The sequence below is a fragment of the Argopecten irradians genome, chromosome 8 (assembly GCF_041381155.1).
Source record: "Argopecten irradians isolate NY chromosome 8, Ai_NY, whole genome shotgun sequence".
Lineage (NCBI taxonomy): Eukaryota > Metazoa > Mollusca > Bivalvia > Pectinida > Pectinidae > Argopecten > Argopecten irradians.
The window spans coordinates 36191746-36213934 of record NC_091141.1 but is presented as its reverse complement, the minus strand read 5'-3'; the positions used below and the strand labels follow the sequence as shown (position 1 = coordinate 36213934).

The window sequence follows — 22189 nt, the reverse complement described above, 5'->3', positions numbered from 1 at the left end:
CGCGCTAGACAATAACGTAACGTCATTAATACATGCGGCATAACTGGGGTGTGCATTGTAGATGATGTCATCAATTTTGACGCATAACGACGTTTCTGCGATACTGGCGCGATGAAAAAGCTGGAAACTAAGTGGAATTTCATAATGTTTCTACTAAGTATGGGAGAAAAAGAATCAAACATGGGTCTGCAAAGTGAAAGATTTTGGCCATCAACCCTCGGCAAGCCTCAGGTTGACTGACCAAAATCTTTCACTCGGGTTGAGATATCCCTGTCCACTTCACAGACCCATGTAAGATTCTATTAGTCTTAATTAGGAATTATATTATTGTCTTATAAACATGTGAACCTGTAAAGTTAGATAAATTTATGTACCGAAACAGGCTTGAAACATAGAGATCCTCTTCACCAGACTCGATATCAAAATATATCGAAAAGTACAAAACTGACCATAAGGAGATTGAAGTTTGATATTACGATAGGAATTGAAGTCCAAACAAATTATGACATGGATAGAAAAAGATCTAAAGAAAATTTATCTTCGTGTTGTGTTTTTATAGGTCAGATGAGGCCATCGAGGTCCAATCTCTACGGAACAGGTTTGTGTCGATTCTGAAACTAATACTTGCAGTGACATCTTTATTAACAGAAAGTAATAATTTCGCTTTTAATTAATTTAGTAACCTTTTACACAATAGATGTAGATACAAGACACTTAAGTCCAGCTCCTGTTCTTGTTCACAAAGATGCCTCCTGGTATCCTCTCTCCTGTATGACGAAATCTTCTAAATCTGTCTTTCTTTTCATTCTTATCTTTTTCCATTAGAGCTAGAATATCAGGGATAGAATTTGAAAAAGGTTATTGAAAAGAAGCATACTGCAATTTAAACTAGTAACCTATTGCTATATATCCAGACCAAGATTTCAAAGAGGGGGTCTAGCTATCAAACTGGTCTGTAGTACCAGCCACTTTTACATAACAATCTCACACAGGTATTTATGCTGAGCATGTACTTTTGACCTTGGAAAATGATCACACTCTTTGTATATTTTATACTTGTGTCCTTGACCTTGAAGACAATGTATCCATGACCTTGAAGACAACCAAACTCTTCATACTTGTTTCTTTGACTTTGAAGACAACCAAACACTTCATACATGTGTCCTTGACCTTGAAGACATCCAAATTCTTCATACTTGTTTCCTTGACCTTGAAGACAACCAAACACTTCATACATGTGTCCTTGACATTGAAGACATCCAATCACTTTTAAGACTTGTGTCTATGACATTAAAGACAAACAAACTCTTCACACATGTGTCCTTGACCTTGAAGACATCCAAACTCTTTTAAGACTTGTGTCCTTGACATTGAAGACAAACAAACTCTTCATTCATGTGTCCTTGACCTTGAAGACATCCAAACTGTTTTAAGGCTTGTGTCCTTGACAATGAAAACAACCAAACTCTTCATACATGTGTCCTTGACCTTGAAGACAAACAAACACTTCATACATGTGTCCTTGACCTTGAAGAAAACCAACTCTTCATACATGTGTCCTTGACCTTGAAGACAATCACATTCTTCATTCTTGTGTCCTTGACATTGAAGACGACCAAACTCTTCATACATGTGTTCTTGACCTTAAAGACAACCAAACTCTTCATACTTGTGTTCTTGACCTTGAAGACAACCAAACCCTTCATACATGTGTCCTTGACCTTGAAGACAACCATACTCTTCATACATGTGTCCTTGACCTTGAAGACAACCATAAACCACACTCTTGCATCGCATCCTTGTTCTTGAAGTCAAATTGAAAACATATTCTTGCATCTTTGTCCTTAAATAAAACCACAGCCTTTGTGTTTGACTGGAAGACAACCACAATCATGGAACTTATATACACCCTCACATCTTACTATCCATCTCGGTTCTTGTGCCTACAAAGACTAACACAACCACAATTTAACAATTTGGCTCCAACATATGCTTTCCAGATTTCTAAATTTCTAAAGAAGAGTGTTTCTACCATATGTCACAAGATTTGAAACGATGAATTATTTAAACCTTGTTTTTAATTTGGAAGAAGCTTTCTGTCTAACACTTGCTTTTCTGTAAAGCAGTATCAATTCTGATATATATTGGTTAACAAACCTCAAATTCGTAACTACCAAGTTGTTGTGTGGTGTGTTCTAATAAAGGTAATGGAATATTTTATTCACTTCTAATGTTTTGTAGTGTCATCTTTGTATAGGTACCTGAAACAAAATTAATTTTACATGCTAAAGAATGTTTAAAACAAGTGTTTGTGAAAGGGATTTGCCCTCCAATTCAACGGTACACACACAAAGTTTTATCTTTTTCAGGTTTGTAATAAATTGATTAGATATTATAAAATAAATTGGCAGTACCATTTCAACCATGTTTGTGGTAATCATTGTACAAGAAATTGGTGGTGTCATTTTGGCCGTTTTTGTGGTAACCATTGTACAAGAAATTGGTGGTTGGTGTACCATTTTGGCCTTTTTTGTGGTAACCATTGAACAAGAAATTGATGGTACCATTTCGATGTTGTACTATTTCGTCCATGTTTGTGGTAAAGAAATGGGTGGTTCTGTTTGATGGTAGCCAATGTACAAAAGGTTAGTTACGATGTTTTCCCATCCTAATTGTTGTCTGTAAATCAACAGACCTCAGGCTCCGTGGGATTGCCGATGCTTAATGGCGCCAGTTCTGTCAGTGACAGACGTCAGCGGTACAGTTTAGAACAGTATACCTAGTCTTTAGTTACTGTCTGGTGCAGGACTCCGATATTCTCTACAGCGCACGGATTAAATGTCTACCGAAACCAGGACAATCCACAAAAAAATATCAGACTAGCTTTTCTTTATGGAAATAAATCACTAGCAGATCAATGTTATTTCTGGTACATGCCCCTTCTGGTCTGATATCAAAATATACTTTTACCTTATTTTTCCCCTAAATACATTCTATAAGCATTCAATTCAGTTGCGATAATTGTAGAAATGTCTGAATTAATATCTTCAGGTGGTATTTTCATTTATTTTGTTTAGTTAAGTAAATATTATGTAAAAGTACATGGGCTTCAATCATTTCGTTAGAGTTATTCTTTCTGTACCACTGTTTGTAGTTGTCGTTGACATGATTTTACCCTTCCTCTTCCCCATTGTCAGTCGACAGCCATCACGGACATCTTTAAGTGTTCTTTCACTGAAAAACAAATTATTTTGAAATTTTCAAAGCTACGTTTGACCCTGTTTACATTCTTTTACAAGAAATATGACAAATCAAGCAACACTATGATATTAAACAAAATGGCTGGTTGACATATTTTTTCAAAATGGATGACACTTTCTTAAAATTCGATTAATTTCAATACAGGTTCTAATTGAACATAACTCCTAAAAATAATTTCTCATTAAATTCATATGATTGCACAAACTGTTCATGGCTGGATTATATAAATTCATAAACAAATAACTCTGCATATTGTCTGACATCTTTGAAAATTCCAGGGTCAAGCATAATAATTAATTCCAGTGCAATTAAGGGAAAGAGTATAAAGTACGGAAAGAGTCAAAAAAGGGAATCATATTACAAACTATTGCGAATTTGAGGAGAAAATTGAAAATCAAAGGAAAAGATTATAAATGCCATTTTAATTTTGTTTACGTCCAATAAAGGATTATTTCCTGACTCAAAAGCCGTTTCAAATGCTTCTGTGTGATTGTAACACCCCAATGATTACCTCATTCATCCCTAAAATTCCATAATGGACTGGTCCAGTATTTGATTTAGAAGAGTCTAAATGTGTCTTTAGGGGTGAATAACAGTATTGTTGATTAGTCAGAAATACCTATAGGTCTCACAGCCTTGTAGTAATGTTTTACATGTATATGTTCAACTCACAAAGCTAAAACATTACGATATTGATTGTGCCGGAGTGTGCTGACAATGTGAATCATCTAAATTATTTTAGGCCTAACGTCATAACTCTTCCACTTCATAAACATTAAAGCCCATAATTATGATAGTAAATGTCAGTCATTAATATAGGCTCACAATTAAATGTTTCCCCATTAATGAATGAGTGAGGTAATGTTTTAATGGTAAATCTTTGTACTCTGTCGAATGTTATTTTAAAGTGTCCAGACTATTTTAGCTTGCACTTCAATTTTCTGACCTGACCTTCTGTATCTGGCATCTGAATATTATGACAAAATTATAGAATATCATAAAACAATTGTAAAGCCTGTTATTAGATATTCATTTTGTCGTATTTTCTAATCTAACACCATCCCGTTTGTGGGATCAATTGAGGATTTGGATTCCTGTCTAACATTCCATATCAAAGAACAAGTTTCTAGGGGAAACCGGAGTACCTGGAGAAAGCCACCAACCAGCAGTCAGTACCTGGCAACTGCCCCCACATCGGATTAGAACTCAGATTCCTGTCTAACATTCCATATCAAAGAACAAGTTTCTAGGGGAAACTGGAGTACCTGGAGAAAGCCACCAACCAGCGGTCAGTACTTGGCAACTGCCCCCACATCGGATTTGAACTCATGACCCAGAGGTGGAGGGCTTGTGGTCATTTGTTGGGACATTTTAACCACTTGGCCACCGCGACCATTTCTCATATGCATACAAATTACATGATTATATACATATATACAACAATCCATTATAGGAGAAGGGCATTACATTGTTCATTCACCCCTAAAGACACATTTAGACTCTTCTAAATCAAAGACTAGACGAGTCCATTATTGAATTTCAGGGCCAAATGAGTTCAGGTTATGTGTAGTCTGTTCCCGGGAAACTCACTTATGAATAATTATATAGAGTAATTACATCATTATATTAGATCACCTGTCACCCTAGGATAACATATAGTGTCAATTTTGTCACAGCGTTAGCTTCTGGATACATCGATCAATGTCCAGTCAATAAATATCATAGGAAAGGACTCAATTATGTATACGATATATAACTTTTGTATAGAGATTTCTGTATTATAAATATGTTCCAAGTCTATTGTGTTCTTACACTTTGTATTTCAAGAGTTACTTCCCTTTCAATATACATATCTTGTATTATTTCAAACTTATTCCTTCCTCAGTTACCTCCCTTGTATTCACTTAGGACTAAATATTAGTTACCATCTTGAGTGTTGAAGATATTTTCTGAAACATCTTTTGGATGTCGTAGTTATTTTCAGCAGTATTGGGAGACTTGCTAGCCTAAAAAAGTCTAAATCATTTTTAGCTCATGAGCTTATGTCATGGCGCGGCGTCCATCGTCCGTCGTCCGTCCGTCGTCCGTCCGTCAACATTTCCTTTAAATCGCTACTTGTCATAGAGTTCTGCATGGATTGTAATTTGGCCACAAACATCCTTGGGGGAAGGGGAACAGAACTTGTATAAATTTTGGCTCTGACCCCCCAGGGGCAGGAGGGGCGGGGCCCAATAGGGAAAATAAAGGTAAATCCTATAAAACGCTACTTGTCCTAGAGTTCTGCATGGATTGTAACCAAATTTGGCCATAAACATCCTTGGGGGAAGGGGAACAGAACTTGTATAAATTTTGGCTCTGACCCCCCGGGGGCAGGAGGGGCGGGGCCCAATAGGGGAAATAGAGGTAAATCCTATAAAACGCTACTTGTCCTAGAGTTCTGCATGGATTGTAACCAAATTTGGCCACAAACATCCTTGGGGGAAGGGGAACAGAACTTGTATAAATTTTGGCTCTGACCCCCTGGGGGCAGGAGGGGCGGGGCCCAATAGGGGAAATAAAGGTAAATCCTATAAAACGCTACTTGTCCTAGAGTTCTGCATGGATTGTAACCAAATTTGGCCACAAACATCCTTGATGGAAGGGTAACAGAACTTGTATAAATTTTGGCTCTGACCCCCTGGGGGCAGGAGGGGTGGGGCCCAATAGGGGAAATAGAGGTAAATCCTATAAATCGCTACTTGTCCTAGAGTTCTGCATGGATTGTAACCAAATTTGGCCACAAACATCCTTGATGGAAGGGTAACAGAACTTGTATAAATTTTGGCTCTGACCCCCTGGGGGCAGGAGGGGTGGGGCCCAATAGGGGAAATAAAGGTAAATCCTATAAAACGCTACTTGTCCTAGAGTTCTGCATGGATTGTAACCAAATTTGGCCACAAACATCCTTGATGGAAGGGTAACAGAACTTGTATAAATTTTGGCTCTGACCCCCTGGGGGCAGGAGGGGTGGGGCCCAATAGGGGAAATAGAGGTAAATCCTATAAATCGCTACTTGTCCTAGAGTTCTGCATGGATTGTAACCAAATTTGGCCACAAACATCCTTGATGGAAGGGTAACAGAACTTGTATAAATTTTGGCTCTGACCCCCCGGGGGCAGGAGGGGTGGGGCCCAATAGGGGAAATAGAGGTAAATCCTATAAATCGCTACTTGTCCTAGAGTTCTGCATGGATTGTAACCAAATTTGGCCACAAACATCCTTGGGGGAAGGGGGAATGAAATTGTATAAATTTTGGCTCTGACCCCCCTGGGGGCAGGAGGGGCGGGGCCCAATAGGGGAAATAGAGGTAAATCCTATAAATCGCTACTTGTTCTAGAGTTCTGCATGGATTGTAACCAAATTTGGCCACAAACATCCTTGGGGGAAGGGGAACAGAACTTGTACAAATTTTGGCTCTGACCCCCGGGGGCAGGAGGGTGGGGCCCAATAGGGGAAATAGAGGTAAATCCTATAAATCGCTACTTGTCCTAGAGTTAAGCATGGATTGTAACCAAATTTGGCCACAAACATCCTTGGGGGAAGGGGAACAGAACTTGTATAAATTTTGGCTCTGACCCCCCGTGGGCAGGAGGGGCGGGGCCCAATAGGAGAAATAGAGGTAAATCCTATAAAACGCTACTTGTCCTAGAGTTCTGCATGGATTGTAACCAAATTTGGCCACAAACATCCTTGGGGGAAGGGGAACAGAACTTGTATAAATTTTGGCTCTGACCCCCCAGGGGCAGGAGGGGCGGGGCCCAATAGGGAAAATAAAGGTAAATCCTATAAAACGCTACTTGTCCTAGAGTTCTGCATGGATTGTAACCAAATTTGGCCACAAACATCCTTGGGGGAAGGGGAACAGAACTTGTATAAATTTTGGCTCTGACCCCCTGGGGGCAGGAGGGGCGGGGCCCAATAGGGGAAATAGAGGTAAATCCTATAAAACGCTACTTGTCCTAGAGTTCTGCATGGATTGTAACCAAATTTGGCCACAAACATCCTTGAGGGAAGGGGAACAGAACTTGTATAAATTTTGGCTCTGACCCCCCGGGGGCAGGAGGGGCGGGGCCCAATAGGGGAAATAGAGGTAAATCCTATAAATGGCTACTTGTCCTAGAGTTCTGCATGGATTGTAACCAAATTTGGCCACAAACATCCTTGGGGGAAGGGGGAAAGAACTTGTATAAATTTTGGCTCTGACCCCCCGGGGGCAGGAGGGTGGGGCCCAATAGGGGAAATAGAGGTAAATCCTATAAATCGGTACTTGTCCTAGAGTTCTGCATGGATTGTAACCAAATTTGGCCACAAATATCCTTGAGGAAGGGGAACAGAACTTGTATAAATTTTGGCTCTGACCCCTCGGGGGCAGGAGGGGCGGGGCCCAATAGGGAAATAAGAGGTAAATATTCAAATTCCTTCAGAAAAGAAACAATGAACCTGTATTCAGAACATGACTTGACATTACAAACCAGGTGAGCGATACAGGCCCTCTTGCTAGCCTAAAAAAGTGGGCCTCTTGTTAATGAAATGGTGAATTTATCTAAAACATTGAAGGCTTTCTCCTTGTGATGTGTATTTGGATATTGCACATCTGGAATTATTTTCATTTCTGTTTCAGTGACAATTCTTGTAAATGCTGGATTTATCTCCCCTTCTCTGTTTCTGTGCCCCATGCTAGCCTGTACATTAAGGAGTTATCTCCCCTTGTCTGTTTCAGTGGCCCATGCTAACATGTATATTGAGGAGTTATCTTCAGTGCCCAATGCTAACCTGTACATATTGGAATTATATCCACTTGTCTGTTTTAGTGGCCCATGCTAACCTGTACATTGAGGAGTTATCTCCACTTGTTCCCCCCTTGTCTGTTTCAGTGCCCCATGCTAACTTGTACATTTAGTAGTTATCTCCACTTGTCTGTTTCAGTGGCCCATGCTAACCTATATATTGAGGATTTATCTCCCCCTGTCTGTTTCAGTGGCCCATGCTAACCTGTACATATTGGAATTATATCCACTTGTCTGTTTCAGTGGCCCATGCTAACCTGTACATTGAGGAGTAATCCCTTCTTGTCTGTTTCAGTGCCCCATGCTAACCTGTACATTTAGTAATTGTCTCCCCTTGTCTGTTTCAGTGCCCAATGCTAGCCTGTACATTAAGGAGTTATCTCCCCTTGTTTATTTCAGTGGCCTATGCTAACCTGTATATTGAGGAGTTATCTTCAGTGCCCAATGCTAACCTGTACATTTAGTAGTTATCTCCCCTTGTCTGTTTCAGTGCTCCAAGCTAACCTGCACATTCAGGAGTTATCTCCCCTTGCCTGTTTCAGTGCTCCACGCTTACCTGTAAATTCAGGAGTTATCTCCCATTACATTTTTCAGTGCCCCATGCTAACCTGTAATTTCATGGGCTATTTCCTGTTATATATTTCAGTGCCCCACGCTAACCTATACATAAAGGAATTATATCCCCTTGTCTGTTTCAGTGCCCCATGCTAACCTGTACATGCTGGTAAACCCAATCCGACTCAACCTTGACTACCTGACACTGCTGTGGGTCAACTTCTTCATGCTGAACCTCTCACAGTCTGTGGTACGTCCAACATTTTCATTTAAACAGTTTCTGTTGATTATTGAAATTTTCATGGTATCATAATTACCTAATTTTACTTTCTGGCAGAACATAATTTTGGAAGTGAAAATTTACAAGTGACTAGGACAGTTTTGAATGTTTTTCTTGCTTTATAGAACGAAATTCATTCTCAATTGACTCTATTTTCAAATAAATGTCATTTTTGAGTTATTGTCCTTATGAGTAAAAAATTGTTTGAAAAAGCCCAACGATATGTGTAAAGATTTGTGTAACAAACTATCAGTCAATGCTAACAAATATGAAAATAAGTTAAGCAAAAAACACGACATTATAAAATGAAAAACTACAAAAAAATTTTTTATTAATTATCCAAGGAAACAAAGAAGTCAGATTATAAATATAGATGTTGTGCTTCAGACGCCTGAAATGCTGGACGACACACCAAAACAACACGTGGATATTAAGATTGAAGCCCTAATGCCCAGAGTAAGTGACGAAGAAACATATGGATGTTAGAATAAAACCATTATCTAAACTGAAAATCTGTATAAAAACGGACCTTATGTATGCCCACAGATTTGTGCCAAAACTTCTGAGACTGTAAAGAGCATGGCAACCGATAGGTCCATAGATTTGTAGACCATAGTACCATAGACTTTCTTTTGGGTGAAGTAATGTTTCATTTCAAGTTTCAACATACCGGTTATTTTCATTTGTTACAAATTTTGCGATTTCTATTTAACATAGGAAAATCAAATTTTAGCAAATCAAAATCTTGCTAAACAGCAATATATAATAGTAGTACCGTACAACCTACTTTAGCGACAACCTCTGTATAACGACCACTTTTTAATCAGACCTCTTTGTAATAGTCCCAAATGGTTGTCCTGTCTATAAAGACCACTTCATTTTAGAGACCATTTTTACTTTGTCTTTATAGACAGGTTTGACTGTATTTTATGATTTATTTATTAGCAATTATTTCGCAGATGCAAGTTTTGCAACCACACAAATTGTGCTATAAATGGCCTTTTTGGACCCTAAAAATGTGGTCTTTATGCACAGGTGAATGTTAAGACAGATTTAACAGTGTATATGTCTTATTGTAGGTGATCGTGTCAGCAGAGAGGAAGGTAGAAAACCAGCCAGATCGACCGGAGGGAGTCCAGCTACAAGTCTCCAAACTCTGTGTCACCAATACACATGTTGAGGATAATACGGGACGAGCTGACCTCACAGAGGTTCTCAACGAATACAACAACGGCCATCTTTTTACCTCCTCCCAGTACCCCAACAACAATAACCCACTTAAGAGCGTGCCGCCACACTTCAGTACGTTTGCTAGCGGACGTGACAATGCCTATATGCAGCGTTATGCTAAAGAGTTAGTGGCAGGACAGCTACCCCCGGGTATGGAGTCCCAGGCGGGCTCTGAAGCCATCGCCAAACTTCTGAAAACCAACACATTAAAACGTAACGCTAGCTTTGATATCTGGTGTATATGTGCGGATCAGGCATGGCTGGAGTTTGTCGGAGTTCCCGTATCGAAATCCCGTCCGATTCCCTTTGTTGAATCGGTTCCTGTGACTCTATGGTTCTGCATGCCTCTTGTGATGGACGAGGCTGAGACAAAACTGAGTCAGAATAACCAGCTCGATGTGATCGGCATGAGTGGGACCAGTAGAAGAGGGAGCAGTAACGCTAACTCACACTCGTCTTCACCAGACCGTGACTATCGAGCATCACCACAGCGCGACCGACCCACACGCAGACTTCTCAAAGAATATTATTCCACAGACAGTGAGTCCTACGATACCAGTCCCGACGAAACACCGTCTTGTGATAATGCAAACCAATTTCCAAAATCTGAGGACAAAGGTCAAAGTTCACAACTGGCGACCTATAACCTTGTAACAAAGGTCGGGGGGCCAGTGAAGGCCCAGATGAATCATTCCCAGTTCCTGTTCCTGATGAGACTTTTAGAATCGTTTACAGTCTTCCAGACTCAGTTAACAGCAGACATAGAATATTTTCTGGGAACATCCACTTCTCCCACCACTTTTTCGGTGCCACTTGTGGTTCCTGATGTCGAGTTTGTCATGGTGTGCCCGTATGTGGCAGAGTTACTTCCCTTTACACATAATATGCAAACGAGTCCCTCAGGGGCAAGTCTGCGTGACGGAGACCTGATAGAGGATGTGGAATTAAAGGAAGAAGGTTCGCAGCAAATCGATCTTCGTCTCGAAAGTAATATAGAAGGTAGGTTAAACTGAGGAATAAAAATTATAAATGTTAAAATGACAACGTCATTTAGTGAAAACAGAAATAGAACATAAATGTTATATAAAATTTGATTTTTGAGGAGTTGATTTTTATATCCCTGCTATAAAAGGGTAAGCAAAGAGTATCACCTGAGTTTGTCCCACCTCCTCCCATCCCCTGTCTTCCGTCCTGCCCCGTCCGTCTTGCCCAAGCCAGATTTCATACAGAGGCAGAGACATTTAGAATAAACTTGTAAGCATAAACAGAAATGTGGTAAAAGTTATACGAATATTATTAAAAGTTTATTTGTCTTTCCCTTCCTAGTTTTATATTAGCCAGAAGATAAATGTTACTCTTTTTAAAAATGACCTTATATTTCAGATGAGGACTGTAAGATAGACAACAGCATGGCAGATTCAGGATCTCAGTGTTCCTCCCATACAGCCATCTCAAAGTCCCTCAGCGATTCTAGGATCCAATGTCACGCCGGCCTAGCGGTGACAGGCGAGGAGGAACTACACAATGCCGGGATGTTTGTGCCCGGACAGATTTCTCACTCAAGTCAGGGACTCAGCGACTCCCACCACGACTCCTCGTCAGGGTATGACTCAAGCTTTGGTTCCCGTGGATCTGGCTCGCAGCAAATGAAGAAATCTGCAAACAAGGCAGCCGACCAAGTGAAAAAATCGTTCTCATCCGCCTTGTCGGGTATAACTGGTTTGACGGACAAATTAAAAGCCAAAATGGACACAAACGAAGAGATGGAAGACATTGATTCTATGAGTATTAAAACAGACTTATCAGATGATGATCTGGATTTTGAGATGTTGAATTTAGAAGAAGCTGAAATGCCAGCCTTTCATCATCCCAATATTGGTGTATCAGAGACAGCTTCATCTACTGATACCGACATGCTGGATGATGTGTCAAGTTTATATGCAGAGAGTTCTGCAGCAACTAAGGGGAGAGAACTGGTGAGTAAAGCAATAATCATACTAGATGCTGACTTTTATTTGCTATTGTTCTTTAACTTTTGCATACTTTAGGATGAAACAATTTCCAAAATTCTTTCGATAATGTCAAAGTAATCAAATACTAAATATTAAATTGCATGTTTGTTTTGATATTTGCAGTAAAATAACAACAAAAGACCAGAAGACACAGCAGAAATATACCACAGCCTCCCAAACACACACACAATCACACTATCACAAGGAGACACAAACAGGAACATACCACAGCCTCTCAAAACATACACACTATCAAAAGGAAATACAACACTAACATACCACAGTCTCCCAAAACACACTATCTCAAGGAGACACAACACTAACATACCACAGCCTCCCAAAACACACTATCTCAAGGAGACACAACACTAACATACCACAGCCTCCCAACTCCCAAACATACTATCAAAAGGAGATAAAACACTAACATACCACAGCCTCGCAAAACACACTATCACAGGAAGACACAACACAAACATACCACAGCCTCCCAAAACACACTATCACAAGGAGATACAACATTAACATACCACACCCTGCTAAAACACAATATCACAAGGAGATACAACACTAGCATACCATAGTCTTCAAAAACACACTATCACAAGGAGATACAGCACTAACATACTACAACCTCCCAAAACGCACTATCACAAGGAGATACAACACAAATATACCACAACCTCCCAAAACACACTATCACAAGGAGATACAACACAAATATACCACAACCTCCCAAAACTCACTATCACAAGGAGATACAACACAAATATACCACAGCCTCCCAAAATAGGCTATCACAAGGAGATACAACACAAATATACCACAGCCTCCCAAAACACACTATCACAAGTAGATACAACACTAACATACCACAGCCTCCCAAGACACACTATCACAAGGAGACACAACACTAACATACCACAGCCTCTCAAAACACACTCTTACATAAAAATGGGGAAAAAGAACAAGTGAGGGTTCAAATCTATGCATATCATTGGATGTTTTACAGGTTTCTGTGATTGCATTCCGTATACGTGGGTCTGAGCTTCTGATGCAAAGCGACGGAAGTGATACAGCGATTCGTATCCAGGCACGGCACCTTAGTACCAACCAACCAGGCAACATGTACTATGAGGACTTCTATAACAAGTTCACGTCTCCACAAGGTCAGTAAACCAACTCATTGACCCCTAAAATTTCATAATGGACTGGTCTAGTCTTTGATTTGGAAGAGTCTAATAAATATAACATGCAATACTATTTGAAGCTTTTTTGCGAGGATTTAGTTTTGCGAATTAATATTGCAAGGACATAGTTTTACAAATCACCATTGTAGCCTTTGAAAGTGTCATTTACATTACTGGATGTGTTTTGTAAATCCTTGACGTTCGAAAGATTCCACAAAATATTCGTCGATTTTTGTGGAATTTACAAATTTAGCGAAAAAACCAAACCCCGATGAATATTAACAACGATACAGTGTATGAATTTATAAACGGTCATCACTGTTACCTTGTATGTTGGTATTCTCCCTTTGGTGAAGCGTGTGTGAAAATATACATCGTTCAAAACATATTTTCAAGGTCTCATTGTGGCATACTGGTTTTAAACTTAATTCATGTGTACAATGAAATTTTACGTGTGTTATATGCATAAGAAACCATGTGATACCTGATAAAGTTTGTGCGGGACTAGTATCTCCAGTGGTAATGGAACGTAACTATTTGTAATCGTCCCGCTGAAATGACGTTAGCGCTGGAATCATCTTTTAAAGTCATATTCCATCACCAATAGAAACAATAGTCCCGCACAAATGTTATCACGTATTACGTGGTATGTGAATAAGTCCAATTGATCAAGTAAAAAATTAAATAATGGTAGAAAAATGATTAGATTTGCAAAGCTTAAACAACTTGGAGAATACTGGTACTTTATTTTTCACATGTGTTTTTTTTTTATTATGTACAGGTATTTTTGGCCAGACTGAAGTTTCCCCAGATGATCTGAAATCCTTCACGATCAAACTTAAGATCGTGTCTGGGCCAGGAGCGGACGCAGAGCTACCAATCACAACAAAACCAGAATCTCCAGGATACCTAAGTGTCATGGCGGAGAAATGTGGCATCGCTTTCAACACCTCAAGTCTAGCCAACATGGCCAAATTTGTAGAGGACGAATCCTCGGGACAGGGCCTACCCATGCATGTCACAGTCAGTGACTTCCATTTATCACTAAAGGTTAGGCCCCACAAGTTTATATGTCCGTTGGTTGTTGAAGTTTATAGGTTTCAGTTATTTCTTTTTAGGCTTGAATAAGATTTGAGATATTACATTTTACTTATTCACCCCTGAAAATTCATAATGGACTGGTCTAGTCTTTGATTTAGAAGAGCCTAAATGTGTCTGAAGGGGTCAATGAAAGTGGTATCTATTTCTATTATTGTGTATATATATATATGTATTTTTGTAAGTGTTTCTAAACTCATCATCTATTGTAGAATAAAAAATAAAATCTTTATTTCCTGGAAAAACTGCTCTCTTTTGGCTTATTAAAAGAAAGCTATTTCAAGGTATAAATTCACTGATTGAAAAAAAAAAAATTGTATCCCTGGTAATTTAAATGTATGAAAAAGGGTGATTTTTTCCTATAATATTTTCACTGACTACAGAAGAAAAAAAAATATAAGAAAAAACAACTTCTTATGCTCAATAAGTTCACGCAATTACATGTTAAGGGAGATAAGTGTGTCTTTCTGGTTTGTTTTAATATAACAAATGTATCTGTTATTTTAGGTATCTGAGCGTTATATATCCGTGTTTTATGTAAAACTTTTCATCATTTTCTAATATTTTGTTTGACAGGATGATGCTCCGAAGCCGAATATACCTCCAGCTCCACCAGTAGAATGTATGATTCATAATCTGGCGATATCTCGTGGTTACGATGGAGTCTTCCATTTAACAGGTAACATTTCGAAAAAAATATTCAGTGGAAATTCCTTAAACCAAACAGACCAACAGCTGAACCTTTGAGAAGGTTCAGTGTGGGCAAATGAATCTGGCATTAATATTCTCATCTTCATAAATGCTTGCTCTTAAAACATAGGTACAGTATGAATAAACACATGTAAAAGTAGCTTGGTGGCAGTTGATACTCAAGATTAATCTTTTATTCATTTTATTTTGTAAAATATAACTATCAAACAGCATTAATTAGGTCTATCTGGTTGCCTTATAAGGAGTATGTAGTTTCTGTTTCATTATATAATACGAATGCATGATAATCATAATATCTCTATACTCTAAACCATTTTTAGCTCACCTGGCCCGAAGGGCCGGTGAGCTTATGTCATGGCGCGGCGTCCGTCGTCCGTCCGTCCGTCCGTCGTCCGTCCGTCCGTCCGTCCGTCCGTCAACATTTCCTTTAAATCGCTACTAGTCATAGAGTTCTGCATGGATTGTAACCAAATTTGGCCACAAACATCCTTGGGGGAGGGGGAACAGAACTTGTATAAATTTTGGCTCTGGTCCCCCAGGGGCAGGAGGGGCGGGGCCCAATAGGGGAAATAGAGGTAAATCCTTTAAATCGCTACTCGTCCTAGAGTTCTGCATGGATTGTAACCAAAATTAGCTACAAACATCCTTGGGGGAAGGGGAACAGAACTTGTATAAATTTTGGCTCTGGTCCCCCGGGGGCAGGAGGGGCGGGGCCCAATAGGGGTAATAGAGGTAAATCCTTTAAATCGCTACTAGTCATAGAGTTCTGAATGGAATGTAACCAAATTTGGCCACAAACATCCTTGGGGGAGGGGGAACAGACCTTGTATAAATTTTGGCTCTGACCCCCCGGGGGCAGAAGGGGCGGGGCCCAATAGGGGTAATAGAGGTAAATCCTATAAATCGCTACTTGTCCTAGAGTTCTGCATGGATTGTAACCAAATTTGACCACAAACATCCTTGGGGGAGGGGAAACAGAACTTGTATAAATTTTGGCCCTGGTCCCCCGGGGGCAGGAGGGGCGGGGCCCAATAGGGGAAATAGAGGTAAATCCTTTAAATCGCTACTAGTCATAGAGTTCTACATGAATTGTAACCAAATTTGACCACAAACATCCTTGGGGGAGGGGAAACAGAACTTAACTTGTATAAATTTTGGCTCTGGTCCCCCAGGGGCAGGAGGGGCGGGGCCCAATAGGGGAAATAGAGGTAAATCCTTTAAATCGCTACTCGTCCTAGAGTTCTGCATGGATTGTAACCAAAATTAGCCACAAACATCCTTGGGGGAAGGGGAACAGAACTTGTATAAATTTTGGCTCTGGTCCCCCGGGGGCAGGAGGGGCGGGGCCCAATAGGGGTAATAGAGGTAAATCCTTTAAATCGCTACTAGTCATAGAGTTCTGAATGGAATGTAACCAAATTTGGCCACAAACATCCTTGGGGGAGGGGGAACAGACCTTGTATAAATTTTGGCTCTGACCCCCCGGGGGCAGAAGGGGCGGGGCCCAATAGGGGAAATAGAGGTAAATCCTTTAAATCTCTACTTGTCCTAGAGCTCTACATGAATTGTAACCAAATTTGGCCACAAACATCCTTGGGGGAAGGGGAACAGAACTTGTATAAATTTTGGCTCTGATCCCCCAGGGGCAGGAGGGGTGGGGCCCAATAGGGGAAATAGAGGTAAATCCTTTAAATCGCTACTTGTCATAGAGTTCTGAATGGAATGTAACCAAATTTGGCCATCAACATCCTTTGGGGAAGGGGAAGAGAATTTGTATAAATTTTGGCTCTAGTCCCCCGGGGGCAGGAGGGGCGGGGCCCAATAGGGGTAATAGAGGTAAATCCTTTAAATCGCTACTAGTCATAGAGTTCTGAATGGAATGTAACCAAATTTGGCCACAAGCATCCTTTGGGGAAGGGGAACAGAACTTGTTTAAATTTTGGCTCTGGTCCCCCGGGGGCAGGAGGGGCGGGGCCCAATAGGGGAAATAGAGGTAAATCCTTTAAATCGCTACTAGTCATAGAGTTCTACATGAATTGTAACCAAATTTGGCCACAAACATCCTTGGGGGAAGGGGAACAGAACTTGTATAAATTTTGACTCTGGCCCCCCGAGGACAGGACGGGTGGGGCCCATTAGGGGAAATAGAGGTAAATCCTATAAATCACTTCTTGTCCTAGAGTTTTGCTTGGATTGTGACCAAATTTGGCCATAAACATCCTTGGGGGAAGGGGAACAGAACTTGTATAAATTTTGGCTCTGACCTCCTGGGGGCGGGAGGGGTGGGGCCCAATAGGGGATTTAGAGGTTAATATTAAGATTCCTTCAGAAAAGAAACAATGAACTTGTATTCAGAACATTACTTGGCATTACAAACCAGGTGAGCGATACAGGCCCTCTGGGCCTCTTGTTATTTTACGTTTTCGTGCCAACAAAATTTTAGTGGCAATTACTGTTCGTGGTTTACACTAAAATTACTGTATTGTACATGTGCTTACAAATGCGACTTTAAGCACAAGTCCGAGGCCCATGACTAGTCAATTTACAGCTGAACTAGTGGCAATTGTAATGAACTAGTCTGATTGGAGCAAAAAAGGTTAGCATAGCAGACTGTACTTGTAGTAGATGCTTTTGCTATGATTAATTTTCACAAATTCTAATGACCTGCGAAATACGTGTTAATCATATGCCAAAATAAGTTGTTTTACGGTAGCTAGATGTATATACCATATATATATATATATCTTATAAAGTAGCAATAAATTATCACCAACAAACTGTATTATAAAAAAATGATTTAATATTGTTTCAGCTGAATCAGTTTTTCCGAGCGCTCCCGAAGTAAAAGAGACAGAAGAAGAACAGAATGTGGAGGAGGAGAAACAAGCAACATCAGCAAATCAATCCTTGTTCCAGGAAAATCAACGACTACAGAAATCATTGGAGGAAATGTCAAATCTCCTTCAAAAAGAAAAACAATTGAACAGAAAAGTTAACCAAGATAACGCTAATCTACAGAAGGAGAAAGAAAATTTACAAAGTAAACTTAATAAGACATTGTTGCCAAGCAACGGCACGAACGAAAGTGAGGTTCACGCAAACGCTGTAATCGCTGAGAATCTGAAACTGCAGCATAAGGTGATATCCCAGGAAGATGAAATTAATACTCTGATAAAAGAGAAGAATTCTTTATTGGATACGCTTAAACTTTTACAGGACGAATTGTTGGAGTCGGAATCACGTCGACGACGATTTGATCATCATAGTTAACCATTGTGCCCTCTAGTGGTGTCTCACAACGGAAGGATTTAACGACTCGGTAGTTGTAACTGGGTGTGATTTTGTGATGATTGTTGTCAAATGTTAGAAGTTTTAGCTACGATAATCAATCATGTATAAAATGAATGAGAGATGCGTTGTTAAAAACACTAAGAAAAATGTGAAATTTGTTTGCTTTAGCATCAGATCAATAATGAAAATATGTTGTCATATGAAATCATGTTTATTTATATCAAATTCCATTATAATAGTTTCAGTTAGTTACATGGGTTTTGCAGATGAATCATGAATGAATTTCCCGCCATCTGTATTCATGGTTACCATTCATACTTTTGTGTTGTCATGGATACAATCGCAATTTTTTTTTTTAATTTTTCATAAATGAAGAATCTGTGAATGGACAAATATTTTCTCTCTCACTCTCCACAAATTTGTACTTTAGAAATATTCAAAGAATGTGTGAATTAGAAAGTGTTTTACTTCAGAAGATACTCTAAATGTTTTCGGGGTGAACAAATTTGGATCCTAGCTAGCTAGTCATAGTAGTATTTCTATATGTTTTAAATTTCAAGAAGTGCCATTTACGATTTTCTGCATAATTACTTGTTTAATTATATATACTGTATAACATATAATATTTATGTGTACTTATTTTTGTGGTTTAGAACTTAAAAAGTATTTTGTGTATAGAAATACTCATGGTTGTCATATGAAATAATAAGCAATGTGCAAAACTAATTTCATTATTTTTATGTTTGTGGTTCTTCAGCACCTAAGAAAACAACAAAAATTATGAAAATTCCTACACCACAAATATTTAGTGTTATACAGTATGTCACTGTTGTACATTTATAGAAAAGGATAGCAGAGTTGCTGTGATCACATTTCATTTTTGTCTCTTTTGATATATTTCGACTATTTATTTTTTTCACATTTGTTGCTATGGTTACACGATCCTGAATGTATATGTTTTACATTCGGTTTCGCTTATCAGTGTTGATTAAGAAGCTTTTCTGTGTTAAGTTTATTTTGTAGAAATACAAGTATAACAGTGCTTGTAGTTGCCTTTAGAATATTTAATTCTTAGCTTTGACAGTTATAGGTACTATATGTGTTAATTTTGAGGTACAGATATTTACTGTACATGTCCCATGTTAACGAATATTTTGTCCCTCGTTGACAAATTAGTATGTTCCTTAACAATAGTTATGTCTCTTGTTTACAACAGTTGTGCCCCTTGTTACAATAATTATCTCCCTTGTTAATCTTACTTTTTGTTCCAACTATTATGCCCCATGTTAATGTTAGTTATGTCCCTTGGTAACGGTTACAGTAAAACCCCTCTAACTCGAACCCAGATTCCTCGAATACCCCCTATTCGTCGAACTGGTCGTACGGTCCCAACTGTGTCCCTATATAATCTATGTAACAAAACCCCGGGTAGCTCGAACAGCTATTCGTCGAATACCCCTTATTCCTCGAACAGAAATATATCCCCGTTTCAGCAAATACATAGTATCTACCCATGCATTCGTCGAACAGATGTTCGGCCCTTGATAATTTTTTACCTGTGTCACACCTGACTGCACCGACCGTCACGGATAATAGCTCACGACCTGTGTTTATACAAGTGTCGTATCAAGTCTTTCGGTGATTAAGGGATTAATGGTGTCAGTATTACCTACCTACACGATCGCCAGTCGTTGTTTGATGCAAACTTTATTTCAATATTTCAGAAAAGGCATTACATAATCAATGTCTCTCTCGTAATAATCTTCTAAATACAAAAATACGGAAGATGTTGATTCATGTTAATAGAAAGTACGCATTGTGAAATGACAAAAGAGTCAAAAGAAATCGCTGACATCCGACTTCCTGTATAAGTTCAATATTTTTTTTTTAAATTTCTGTTTTTTCATTCTTTCAAAAGATATATAAACGATACCAAAATTTGATAGTGCTAAGTACAAATCACATTGACCGATGTTCGTTTTTATCGGTGCGTTCCGTATCTTTTTCCGCATATTGCATTTTCGTAACTTTCCTGGTGAACACATGTCACCTAACGCTTTTACAAGGTAGACATAGGTATCGTTGTTTGTTCGTAACTATGCTGGTTAATAACTTTATAGTGTGTATATATTTTTTAAATGTGTGAAATAATTTTGATAATTAAATCGTCGAAATTGTACACATTGTCTGTTTTAACCAATTATTGTACCACATTTGACGATCGTTTACATTTGATTTACAATGTTATCAGTATTTTCAAACCCTCTTTTTATGTAATACATGTATCTTTCAACTTGATATTGCTATCAAAAAACACTTTCATAAAAAATCCAAAATGCTGAAATTACGGTAATTAAAATGTCAATGCAATGCATTGTTTGTCACAGGGAGACTGGACATTCTGACTGTCAACGATCGATCATGACCAACCTCGGATGAGTCGAATACCCTGTATTCCTCGAATTATTGATCTGGTCCCCTGCTGTTCGAGTTATAGGGGTTTTACTGTATATCCCTTGGTAGCAATTATGTCCCTTGGTAGCATTATGTCCCTATAAGCAATGATTATGTTTCTTGCATTTAAGTTAAAACATTATTATCAAGATATCAACAGGTTTTTTTTCCAGTTAACTGCCTATTCAAAACTATTGATAACAAAAAAAGATTAAAAATATTGATATTGTATAATCAGTAAAGCCTATATGAAGGTATATTTTATTCTGAACTTATTTTTATCATTCATTTCTGATCTTTTTTCTGGAAAAGTGAATGTCATGTTCTTATTGTTAATATATTATTATCTTGATCTAGCATTTATTGATAAGAATTGGTTGGAGTGAAAAAATGTCTCAGTAAAGCTAAATAAAAGATGAGGGTATTTATTCTGGTTGATGTATGTGATAATTGCTCTTAACTCGTTCCCCCCAAAAATTTCATAATGGACTGGTCTAGTCTTTGATTAAGAGGAGTCTAAATGTGTCTTCAGGGGTTAATATTTCACTGGCTGAAAGCATTTCAATACATTTCATATGGAAAGCAATGTGATAAATTGTACTTACAAAAAAGTTATGGACTCTTTGTGAGATAAATACATATTATATGGTACATAAATCTTAAATGATTAACACAAAATCAATTAAGATAGATTAAGAATTTAACAGTAATTTAATTAACTCATTCACCCCTTCAGACACATTTAGACTCTTCTAAATCAATGACTAGACCAGTCTATAATGAAATGCGTGGGGTAAATGAGTTAATATAATTACAGTAATAACAATATGTTACTGTCCTCAGTACTGATTTCATATGTTTTTGAGGGACTAATTAAGAAATCCAATTAGGACACAAGCAGTTACCGAACACTTTTAAAATGTTTTACTCAAATCACATAATCATTGTATGATGCATAGTAAATGTGTTTGCTGATTTAGTAGCAAAGCCACACATAATTATCAATCTTGAGTTTGTATTTTGTATTTATTTATTTTTACCAGATTTACATAACATTTTCTTTATGTTTTTCATCATGTTATTTGTGCCCTCATACATATACAGTCAAACCTGTCTATAAAGACCACACAAAGTATTTATAGCCAAGCGATCTTTAAACACAGGTGAAATTATGTTGAAATTGACCATTTAGGACCCGGAGAAATTGGTCTTATTAAGCAGGTGGTCTTTATACAGAGGTTGTCGCTAAGGCAGATGGTCTTTATAAAAAAGTTGTTGCTA

The 22189-nt window shown here is 38.5% G+C and overlaps 2 protein-coding genes across 2 annotated transcripts in view; both read left to right on the top strand.

Annotated features, from left to right (window-relative positions):
- Positions 1–8743, top strand: part of LOC138328847 (bridge-like lipid transfer protein family member 3B) — a 43715-nt gene extending 34972 nt beyond the window's left edge. Inside the window, exon 3 of the mRNA XM_069275570.1 lies at positions 8383–8743. Coding sequence (XP_069131671.1) covers positions 8383–8408 — 26 coding nt within the window. The 3' untranslated portion in view covers positions 8409–8743. The remainder of the gene's footprint in view (positions 1–8382) is intronic.
- The window catches only part of LOC138330246 (bridge-like lipid transfer protein family member 3B), a 93499-nt gene extending 71593 nt beyond the window's left edge, over positions 1–21906 (top strand). Inside the window, exons 11-18 of the mRNA XM_069277716.1 lie at positions 8786–8892; positions 9310–9378; positions 10002–11151; positions 11536–12128; positions 13177–13333; positions 14136–14404; positions 15029–15131; positions 17976–21906. Of these exons, the coding sequence (XP_069133817.1) occupies positions 8786–8892; positions 9310–9378; positions 10002–11151; positions 11536–12128; positions 13177–13333; positions 14136–14404; positions 15029–15131; positions 17976–18433 (2906 nt within the window). The 3' untranslated portion in view covers positions 18434–21906. The remainder of the gene's footprint in view (positions 1–8785; positions 8893–9309; positions 9379–10001; positions 11152–11535; positions 12129–13176; positions 13334–14135; positions 14405–15028; positions 15132–17975) is intronic.
- Positions 21907–22189: the final 283 nt, after the last annotated feature.